The sequence below is a fragment of the Arachis hypogaea genome, chromosome 1 (genome assembly GCF_003086295.3).
Source record: "Arachis hypogaea cultivar Tifrunner chromosome 1, arahy.Tifrunner.gnm2.J5K5, whole genome shotgun sequence".
In the NCBI taxonomy this organism is placed as follows: domain Eukaryota; kingdom Viridiplantae; phylum Streptophyta; class Magnoliopsida; order Fabales; family Fabaceae; genus Arachis; species Arachis hypogaea.
Window position 1 is genome coordinate 2,309,586 of NC_092036.1, and position 12,206 is coordinate 2,321,791.

Sequence of the window (12,206 nt, forward strand, 5' to 3'; positions counted from 1 at the left end):
TATAAAAATTAAACTAAATTTTAATAAATACCTATTTAAAAAATAATATTTTAAAGAATAAATAATATTTTTCATTTTTTATTTCCCTGGCCAAAATTTAAAAAAATATAAATAGACAATGAAAATATTAAACAACGTGAACAATGAATACGTCTAATATTCAATGCAATAGATATGCAGATGATTATGTTTATTATTTTTAATTAGATAGTTATTTATTTTGATTTAATTTACTCATATACAATTAACAATAACTAGATGTTCAATTCTTAAGTATATAAATAATTATTTTAATATTAAAATTTAAAAAATAATTTATAATAAAATATTTTTTATTTTATTAAATTAATTCTAGAACTTATTATTTATATTATTTACAAAAGTCTTTGTTAATCTAAGAAAACTTAAATTAAAATTCAGAAACGGATTAAGACAACACAAAAATGGTAAACTTGTTGTTTTTTTCCTTACAATAATCACCGCGCTGAAATTCAGACCTCTCTTTCCGCGTGCGTGTGTATGACTGTATGTAAACTGTGAACTCTGAAGTGCTGAAATAATAATACTAATAATAATAATAATAATAATAATAATAATAATAATAATAATATATAATTCAAATTAGTTGGTACTACTCCATAGAGGAAGAAGCATCATGAGTATCATCTACTTGGTCTTCTTCAGCATCACCACCATCCACCACCACCATCACTAACCTCTTCCACCTTCTTCCTCATACCCAGTCTCCATAGACTCATTCCATTTTGCTCATCACTACAAAATCACACACACTCTCTCTCACTTTCTACCAATCTATCTAACTAAATTCTATGCTTCTTTTTCTTGTTTTCTGTTTCTGTTTTTTCTGTTAGCGATTCTCCGAGGATAGAGAGAGAGAGAGAGAGAGAGAGAGGAGATTTAGGTACTACTACTAATAATTAATTAATTAAAAATAAATAACAAAATGGAATCTCATTCGTTGGTGTCGAAAGCGAGAACCGCGTTTCACTCTGCGGCTGCAAAAGCGGAGCGTGTTATCATGGATTTCAAATCCGATCGAGGTACAACTTTTACTTACTTGGAATGCCGTTTTTGCCCCTCTACTCTTTCCCTTTTTCTTTTATTGTGAATGCTTTTTTTGTTCGTCGTTTTGATTTTTGTTACCCGTTTTCACCTTCGTACATGGCTCATTGCGCGAAAACAGATTTGTCTTATCCTTTTTGTTTTTTTGTTTTCCTTCTTCTTTTCCTTTTGTTGGAAATTCGGTTTTTTGTTTTGGATTTTTGTTTTTTTCTTTTTTTATTTATATTACGTTGATTTTGGGAATGAGCATTGACTCCACTTTCTGGTCGGTGAAGATTCTGCTGATAAACAATCGGGGAACGATTTGAGGAGGCTGCAGCAGCAGCAGCAGGAGGGACAAGAATCTGTTCATAACGAGAACGATTCCAAGGTAAAATGGTTCTGAAATGAGCTTAATTATTCATTTATTCTGCAATTTTTTAAGAAAATAAATTTGAAGCTTTGAACTTTGATGGAGAGTTTAATTGTTATTTTATGAAATTTGGGTGATTCTGTTGGAGGGAAATACAAAAAGAAGCTGAATTTAGTTTGAGTGCCTGAAAATTTAAATTTTAAATTCTTGCATATTGGGGATGAAATGTGGTACGAACAGATTCAATTCTGGGTTTGTTTTTATTCTTTGAGTTTTTATTTATTATTTTGTTTTTCATTGAAGCTCAATCAAGGGAATGGAAGTTGAGAATGAGGGTTTAGGGTTTGGATTGACTTATTTTAGAGGTAGCTCTTGGTTGTGAACTTGCCCTTAAGTGCGAGAAATGAGTTCATCCAAACACAGATGAAGTAGTTTATTGTTTTGATTTTGATTTTGCCCTGAAATTTTATTCTTTTTTGTTTTGAGCTTTAAATATGTTGAAGCTAATCATTTTGGTAAAACTAATTGTGTCCTGTTTATTTATTTGCTCACCATCTTTAGCTTCTTTGTACACTAAACATGAAAATTTTTCACTTCCCAGTTTTGTCTGATATTAGTTGCAACAGAGATTTTCGTAATCTTTTGATTCACTTGATTTCAATATTCTAACATGGAAAAGTGAAAGTACAGTTTACTTATTTGTGTGTATGATGTCTAAACAGTATACATACTTCTTAGGTGACATTTTTCTTGTAATGAGTGGTAGTTTGTAGTTACATAATTGACTTATGTAATGTAATGGGCAGCTTCGCAGCGAATTGAAGAATATAAAGTGGAGACCTCCACATATAGGGATAAAGCAGGATTGGCAAGATAAAATTAACAACCTTCGAAAGGCGAGGAAAGAAGTCGAAGATACAGACAAAGTAGGAGATACAAACATGGCTTGTGTTCCATTTTATGATGAAAATCTGTACATCCTAAATATGAAACAATATCAGGAAGCCAAGGTAAGAAGATCTGGGCATTTCATTCAGGGTTTTGATCTTCTGGTACTTTCAGAAGTGCCTGAAATTTCAAATTTCTAAACCTGGCAATTGCCCTAGCATATTAGGAAAATTTGATAACTTATGCTGCCTATGAACAGTAGTGCCTGATAAACTGTGTCGCTGTCCATGACTCATTAGATCAGAATAATATTCCGATTTTTTTTCAATGGCATATGTGGTATGCTTGTGATGCGTTGATGATTCATGCTTGTTGAGAATGAACAAAATATAGATTTTTTTTTTTAAATTTCTGATATGATTATGTAAATGGGTTACTTTAGTGATGCATGATTGAAACCTTTAATTTAGGCTTCTGAAGCAATTCCAACAGTTGAAGGCTTAACTGTTACAGCAAAGGAACCCATTCCTCCATCATCTGTCCTGAAGCAATTGGCTATAGCAGTTGAGTAAGTCATCCTCGCTTTTTTCTTGCCAATTCATGAATTGATAATTTTAAACTCTTTCAAAGTGGATAACAAGATGTTGTTATCTATTAGCCTTTTAAATTTTTTTGGCCTTTTTACTAGGGCCGGAAGGAAAACGAACTCAATGAAAGATTTTCTAGCTTCATCAACAAGTTCTTCACCTGGCAGAGAGAAGGCAGGCTTAAGTTTCTCTGCTGTTAAGGCTTTAGTGATGCGTGAAAAGGAAGACAAACTTACCTCTGAGTTTAGCAGCGATGAGAAAGTTGTGCATTTGATTAAGTCTCTGTTTGATCCAGGTATATAAATTTTAGGTGGCTTGCTGATAATAAAACTGCATCAACCTTTTTGTGTCTGTAAAACATTTTAAGTACTTCACTGCGTCAATCTTGATTATCTTCCACTTGAATCACTTCGATTGTAATATCTGTAAGATATATGCAGAGGGAGGGCTCCTTAGCAGGAAAATCAACATGAATCCCGAGGAAACTGCTATAACATCTTTACTAAGAGATATTCATGGTGCTCCTCCTGAAAGCCTAGTTGTTAAGTTGGCAGAAGTTATTGGAAACTTTAAGACCCTCCGAAAAATGGCTCTTTTTTGGTGCAGAGTTGTTGCTGAAGTATGTTTAACTCAATTATTTGTAGTTCTAATGGTCATGTAATCATTTATAACTTGCCCAGAAGTATGTTTAACTCAATTATTTCTAGTTTGATGGTGTTTTAAAACAATGATGGAATGAATTATAATCAGTTTTTCGTTTTCTTCCAAGATGATATTATTATGAACAGGTAACTGAATATATAATGATGTAATGCCATGTTGAGAAAGAAGCTATAGTGTTTAGATCTTTCTTTCTATTTTTTTTCCCTTTCCACTTTTAAAAACTATTTTCAAATGTTTGTTTGTTTTGTTCCCTGTTTGGGTGGGATCCGTGGTATGTTCTTTTCCTTGTTTACTGCAAATTGCATGCATGCTATATATTGGAAACTAGGATATTTTTAAACCTCTTAAATTTTACTGTACTTGTCCATGAAAAAGAAAGAAAGAAATCCTGTACAAACTCCTGTTTTAACATTTTAACTTGAACTGAAATGGTAAACATAAATGCTACTCTTCTATTTTCTTTATTACCAGCTGATAAAGAAGTTTATTATTCTTTCATTATGCAGCTGAAGAAACATTGGTCTGAAGAAAAATATTTACCCGGAGTTCCTCTAGATGACATTCCAGATTTAAACTCATGTCTTCTATATCAGCAATTTCAAGTAATCAATTGTTGCATCTCTCGGAAAATGCGCCATATTATTGCCACCGAATCCCTGGAGTCTATGATGAAAGAGGCCAATTCAAATATTGGAAGATCTGACAAATATACCGACAGAGCTCCCACAAAGCCTTTATTATATGCTAAATTAAGTACTGGGGAGCTTGTTCTTCGACTTGGTGCTCATTGCCCATCTGGAGATCTGACAATGCTAGAAACTGGCGAGCCTGTGTACTCTCCTATCACCCAGGTTTGATATATCTTCCTTTTTTTCCTGCCCCACTTGTAAATTGCTGTTTAGACATGCTCCAGTGCTTGATGTTTCTGTCCATTTCTTGCAGGAAGGACCCTTGCTTACAGAAGATCTGATCAAAGAAACTGAGGAGTTTGTGCTGCGGACAGGGAGGTCTGTACAGTAACTGCATGCAGTTATTTTAAACGAAAATGATTTATCTTCCTAAACATCCCTATAATTACTGAATGAAGAAAGAATTGGTTGCCTTCTTAAGATACTAAGACTGATTGCATTTACTTTTTACTTCATTTAGTATTAAGAGGATATTTAGGGTATTTTTAGGATTTTTTATAATCACTTTTAAATTCTCAATTTCTTTGCCATTTTCCTCACTTATCTGTGTTTCTTGTAAGCATATTTTTGTCACCAAGTCAAAGGTTTTTGAAGTTCTAACTAAAATATCAAGTCCATCTTACTTCAGGGGCTTTTTAAATGCTTTTCACTTTTCAGGCATGTTTATTAATGCCTTTGCAATATTTTTATAACTTGTTTACCTATATTTTAATATGTACTCCTTGAAGCAAAGCCTAGAAATTAGTCACCGTCTATTTGGTAAAATTTCTATCTGTATTGGAGGCAGCAGTTGATTGGGATTGACATTGTCTTATCCTCTTTTGTACTTTCTTTTTGTTTCCTAAAAAATTTCTTATTTTGAGCCATATGACTTGTAAGAATAGTTTTTCAGCGTTGTTTTCATCATGTCATGATTCCCCGACAATGTGTAATTAAAATAAGACATGGCTCAACATGAATTGAATCTATGCTTAAGTGTGGATCTTGTAGGTCCTACAGGATCCTTTCTGTTAAATTCCGCTTCTGCTCATTGGCAAAGTTAACTGAGTGGTGATAAATACATGTTTGAGCCATGACTTCATGCTTTGGTTTGGAATGTTTTAAAAGTCAATGATATGAATGGAAAATCCATTAGGGCATGAATTAGGAAACCATTTTCTTAGCAGTAAGTTCTTACTAGTTTAGAAAGTAGTTGTATAAATATACTGAAAATAGCATTCCATTTGTAGTATCCATATCTTCAATTTGCTGCATATTTGCATCTATGATGTAATGAACTATAATTAATATCAAGTCACATTTCTTGATAAATTTCTTACCTTTTATGGTCAGTGTTGGTGCTGGTTGCTCTCAACTTCTCTCTGATATGCAAGCTTTCAAGGTCAGGCTCTCCCTCAAAGATCACTTTTCTTACTAGTATTCATGCTGCTAACTATTTGGAATTAATGCTGTATTCGAGTTAATTGTGTTTGTTCTCATGCTTTAGGCTGCAAATCCTGGTTGTATTCTGGAAGATTTTGTAAGATGGCACTCTCCACCTGATTGGACAGAAAGTGAGGCAAGTGTCGAGGATAGTGATTTTTTTGAGGGCTGCGAGTCGTTGTCTTCTAGAGGACAGCTAAGTCGGCGAATGCAGAAAGAAGGTGAACTGACTTTCCTTCACATCATTGTTATTATGCTTGATTTCTATCTTAACAGACCATCAGCACATGATAAAACGTTTTTCTTAAAGCCACCAAATTAAAAAATAAAATAAAATAAAATTCAGTGCATGTCTTTCATCATTTGTGTGCAAACTTTAACTATTGCTTATAAATATTACCAAAAAGTTATGTGTTTATTATCTTTGATTGCCGTAGAGGTTGTCTTTTGCTGGGGTGTGTAACAAACATGCATGGAATCCACACTTTATATGATGTAGAAAGTATTTGATTCAATTGTGGTAATAAAATGCCCATTTGTGTTGCTAAACCTTGGTGAAAGACAACATAGAAAAATATATCATGTCTCTTTTAGAAGGAATGCTATAAAACGAACCATATTATTATAACTTCTTGCAAGATGGAACTGAGGATTTCCAAACACAACTGAAATGTGCTTGGGTATTGAGTTTATACATACTCCGATCCCTGCCTCAGTGGACAACAGTTTCCTGGTTCACAATTCCCGCTTCTTATCAAACAACTCTAGGGCTATTCATTCTTTCTTATTTTATCTGGTTTGCGTTGTTTGTCATCAAAGTTTCGATATTCCCAACACCATGTCTAACTTTTAGAAGATTTTCAATAGTATTTGCCCGAAAAATGTTTAAATTGCTTTATTGTTTATTATTTCCATGTTTTTGTTGTTTACTATTTTTCACCATTATTTAAAAGATTTATATGGGTTGTGACAGTTTTGGTCAGGAATGTTGATGCACTATTTTCCGATCATATTTGCTTGTTTCTTCTGAATTTCATTGAATGTTGATGGCAGGAAATTTGTGGCGTGAATTGTGGGAAACATCTAAGCCAGTACCAGCCATTAAACAGGCACCTCTCTTTGATGAGGATTTGGCAGTGTAAGTCTGAAGGAATACTTTCCTGTGAACTTAAATTTTCTCCTTATAGCCATCTCACTTGAATGGTATTTTACATCCATTTTTAGGGAGGGCATACTCGATATATATGAGGACATGCCGCCTTTTGAGCTTTTTGGACAACTGTTTGTTTCATTAGTAAGTTCTTTCTCTCTTTTCTCATTTCAGATAAGTTCCTTTTGTTATGTAAAAGTTGTAACAAAATTATTATCTTTCATCATTCCTATAATCAATCTTTTCATAGAACTACAGGTGTGCTCAGTCTCATATTTGGACATAACTTGCTGTTATATGTTTTGAAATTTATTCAGACCTGTGATTGTTTTATTTTTATTTATTTTGTTTATACCCATAGCTATAATTAGTATCAGTTACTTGGGGAAAATATTTGAAAGTTATAATGGTAAGAAAGGAAGTATTTTCTTTAATCTTTTCCCACATGGAGGTATCCTTGCTATTGCGAATGAGTTATATTTTCTTTAATCAAGGAAAAGTGAATCAGACATTCAATATAAACATTTTTGCTGATTAAAATTCAACGAAAAAATGTTACCAAACAGATTTGGATAATTTTGGTCATTCAAGTTCTGAAATTAAGAGTAAACCGTTTTTTAAAAAGTATATTATCATTCTTCTTAACTTGTATTATTTTAAATTTTATAATATAGGATAATTATTATATAAGTGAAAAGATTAATTGTGAAAATATCTCTAGGTATGGTTTGGCCATTATGTATAATTGTTTCGGGAAAAGTTTATCCGGCAATTTTTCAGATAGTTGCAATAATAGCTGGTAGTTAAAAATTCTGTAGATCAACCTTTGTACCATGTTCATGCCTTTCTAATTATAGCCTTTGTTTTTAATTATACAGTTTGGTTTAGGGCTTGCAATAGCAGAAACTATGCTGACTGATAACAGTGACTTTTCAAAGATGTTCAATGACTGCAAGGATTATGTGGTTAGCACTTGTCAAAGCAACAGATGGAGTGAGAAACTTGATGAACTTGTTCAGGTGGGTACTAGAAGTGCATAAAGTGACTAATTTGCAACGTTCGATCCATCTAAAATTTCTTGAGTTTTCTATTAAATATTCTTGCCTTTATGAAATGTGCAAAATGTAATCAGCAGAGTGAACCCCAAAACTTCTTTTTAAAAGGGTAGTCATGAGCTGAAAATGATCACTTTAGAACTTGTTTAGCTTAGGTTTTAGGTTTAAGGTTTATTGCATGATATAAGTGTATAGTTTACTGTTTACATCTGTGTGAACATGGCAATGAAAAATCTTTTCTCTATGATATCCGGTACTGATGATTTTAATGATTACATCTTTATGTAGGTCTATGAAACAGTGGAGATGATGTTAGTGAATCCAGAGGAAGCACTAAAGATGACAAAACAGACAGATGATTCAGTTCTGAGCACTGGTGAACTTAAGAGCCGGTTTAAGAAGCTTAGCCATATCTTTGGTGGGAAAGATAAACCAAAAGATCAGGTAAACACTGATGAAAAGCCGATTCGACAAGCTTTTTCGAATTTCTTCGACAGCAAGTCATCTTTATTTTCAAAGAAGCCCCCAAAACCAGCAAGCCTATCACCTTCCCAGAAATCTTCCTCTCTGGAAAGTGATTGGACATTGGTTTAGTCAAAGTTCAGTTCACCAGGTTTAGGATCAGCAAATCACTTCCTTTTAGTTTTTTCTTCCCCTCCCTCCTAGTCAGTTAACTGTAAATTCTTCTTTGTTCTCTTGCATATATTTAGTGAATAGAAAATTTTAAGGTATGTTTGGTTTGCATTTTTTTTTTTTTTTTAGTATTTTTTGTTTTCTGAATTTTGTGAAAGGAAAATAAAAAATAGTGAAAAAATAGAACTCTATTTTCTGTTTTTTTTTTTTATATATTTTCTTTACAATTTCTGAAAACAGAAAATACTAAAAATAAAATTAGAAAATAAAAATGCAAACCTATGTACCTTTAATGTCTTCTGGCATACCCAAATTGGGTTTGTTTATATTTGTGCGGTGGTAATGGGTTGTATAAGGATATGATTGGTCCAAAAAGGAAAAAGAAAGAGATTAGTGTACATGGTTCTTCTTTCTCCCATAATTGTCATCACTTTTGAATTTCCGTAATGTTATTATAGAATGACAAGATTATCCTTTTGGTAAAATTTTTCAAGATTCTCTTCCCTTCCTTGTTTTGGACTACTAACCAAATACTATATATTGTGATTTTCTTCTACAGAAATATAAAGGATTTCGATGATGTATATTTTAACTATGTTTGGATGTACACACTTAAAATTATATTTTTGTAAAATTAAATTTTGACCTTTCCAAAATATTATGTGAACTCTTTCTCTTTTGGGAAAATTGAACATTTAAACTGCTGGAAAATAGAAATCATATTCTCTTGGTCATTGTTGTGAAATATTTTTTTTTCCTTCTTAAATTTCTCTAAAGCACCTATAAGTCTGTAACATATCTCATCTCATCATGCATAGCAAGAATTAACATATCTCATCTGTGCACCCAAAAAAAAAAACAAAAAAAAAATATCATCTTTTGGACCTCTGTCCTGAGCTTCAGTTCCTCTGTAAGAACTGAATGTCGTCTCCATCGTCACAACCGCCAACCTCCATCAAAGATCATAACCATCTAGAGTCAAAGAACGAGAGCTCTTGGAGGATTTCACCACCGCTGGAGACCAGTCACCGCCATAGCACCACGCTCCACCATCACAAGCCATCGCCGGCCATCAATCTTCGTCTTTTGCTTGATTTGTGGAAGATTAAATAAGAACTGCCTTCTATGATTAATTAAATCCATCAAATTCCTAGATCAAACTATTACAAAATAGTATGATTAAAATGCACAAAGAATACGTTCCTATTTGAGAATGATAAGAAATTAGGTTAGGATACTTAAAAATTGTTAGAAATTAATTAGTAATTAATTTAAATTCAAGGATCTTCATTAATTTCTCTTTGGATTGCTCTATAATTTTTCTGTTCGATATTTTATATATTTAAAAATAATATTCTAAAAGAAACCTATTGTTGCATAGTTAAAGATATTATTTCTCAAATTAAACTACTCAATCACAGTGTATTATGTCAGCCAAAAATATACGTATAGTAAGAAAGACTCATATGAAATTCACATGAAGTGCGTGAATATTGGAAACCAAGAGACTTTATAAAATTGACATTTTTTTTTGGACAAAATTGAATGATAACATTATTTTTTCCTATGCTATTTGATTATTATATATCGTACTTAATATATACGTTCATTCCATATTAGGAAAAAGAAAAAAGAAAAAACAAATGTCACTTAACACCAGAACATCGTTCTAACTAACAATCATACGATATTATATGAGCAAAGAAAATTGAACCGGTCTTTTGATGCCAAAATATTTATAACAATATTTTTAATCTACTTTGCATAGAGATTTTGTTTGTAGATTTCACGGTACAAAATATGGTTAAAATTCTAGTGTTTATACTTTTCCGACACTAAAATCATAGGTTTATATATTGTAACTATTTTAGTTCAAAACACATCTACGTAAATTTATTATAAAAAAATTCTAGCTAAAAGGCTAATATCTTTTAGCAAAGAATTTATCAGTAGATATACAATAGAGTCTATGGTAATTATTATTATGGTGCAACGTTGACTATAGAATTTTGGCAACATTATTTAAAAATGTCAATAACATTTGAAAAACAATAAAAAAATCAACTTAAACAGTTTAAAATTATCTTATTTAATATTTATTAATTGTCGTTAGAATCAGCAATTTTAGATATAATAAACATAAAATTATAAATATTATATGTATGAAATTATAGATGTAATGTTATGTAAAATAATTTTAAATATTGTTTCTTTAACATTACAGTATAATTTTATTTAGATGTCTTAGGTATAATAAATAACTCATAATTAATAAATAGAGAGCATGCAATGTTATATATGAGATTCATATATTTATAATTTTATTTTACTATTAGTCCTTTTTTCAATTTGTCATTGTAAAATATTTCATAAAAATTTACACAGCATTTCAAATTATTTACTTTACTAATTAAGTAACAAACTAAGATATTAACACCTGTGATTTTGGAGAACTAAGAGATAACACAATCATAGTACGTTGTTTTCCTCTAACTTCACTCACCTAGTCACCTCACATTTCAAATTAAGAAATCCAATAACCTAAAGTTTACTTCTAACAGCTTCAAGTTAAACTAATAAAGATATGGAATTCACATTACATATTTGATTTCCTCTCTTACTTTATAATTTTGTTAGTTTAACTTGTTATTAATACATGAGAGATGAGACACACACAAGACAAAAGAAACTTATATCTATATTTATTATTGCGAGGAAAAAAAAAAAAGCAAAACCATTATTTACATAATAATAACAATACAGTAGTGTTAGAAGAAGGCTAATGGATTTAATTATTTTTTCCCATTAATTAGCGGGCATTAATATTTTTGTACACAAATTAAAAAAAAATTCCAAATACAATAAAGTATTGAAAGTCTAATGCGACCAAATATTGGTTAGAATTTATTAAGAGGAAAATGTTTGATACCAAAAAATTTAACCAAAATATTAATTAGTATTTATTAATTACTGTAATAATTAATAAATATTAAATAAGATAAGTTCTAACACTATTTTTTTTTGTTTCACTAACATTATTACGACCGTGTTAATAACATATTTTATTGTGAAGAAGGGACTCATTTGTTGCAAGAATATTTTATTTCACTTTGACAAGTACTTTGGACTTACAAATTAAAGAAAACAGATTTGGAAAAAGAATGCTTGAAAGCTAACAAAGTTGTGAACATGATGCATGGGTACGATGATGTTACATGTTATTGACTCAAAGCTTATAAAAATAATGTATGGTTTACATAATTAAATGTTTCATCTTTCATTCTTTGAATGGAAACATGCATGGACTCAAAAGTTTTCATGGAAATCCACCACCAGCACCACCACCAGCTCCACCACCAAACCCTCCACCAGCTCCGGCTCCGCCACCGAGGCCACCCCCGCCACCTCCTCCAAATCCTCCACCACCACCTCCTCCAACTCCACCACCAACTCCACCACCTGCACCGAACCCGGCTCCTCCTCCAAACCCTGAACCGCCGCCAACACCTCCTCCACCACCACCACCGAACCCTCCACCACCGCCGCCACCAAGGCCTCCTCCAGCTCCAGCTCCACCACCAGCACCTGCACCCCCTCCAAAGCCACCTCCTGCGCCACCGCCTAAACCTCCTCCTCCACCGGCTCCAAAACCACCTCCACCTCCTCCTCCAAGACCACCACCAA

General features: G+C 32.2%; 1 protein-coding gene across 1 annotated transcript; it reads left to right on the forward strand.

Moving 5' to 3' along the window:
- Positions 1–492: 492 nt before the first annotated feature.
- Positions 493–9,007, forward strand: LOC112790089 (uncharacterized). Its single transcript, XM_025832321.3, has 14 exons — positions 493–1,061; positions 1,359–1,453; positions 2,242–2,445; positions 2,794–2,891; positions 3,012–3,205; positions 3,351–3,529; positions 4,080–4,424; positions 4,516–4,580; positions 5,595–5,643; positions 5,749–5,905; positions 6,738–6,822; positions 6,909–6,978; positions 7,713–7,853; positions 8,178–9,007. Exons 1-14 carry the CDS (start codon positions 965–967, stop codon positions 8,481–8,483), a joined length of 2,085 nt encoding a protein of 694 aa, XP_025688106.1. The 5' UTR covers positions 493–964; the 3' UTR covers positions 8,484–9,007.
- Positions 9,008–12,206: the final 3,199 nt, after the last annotated feature.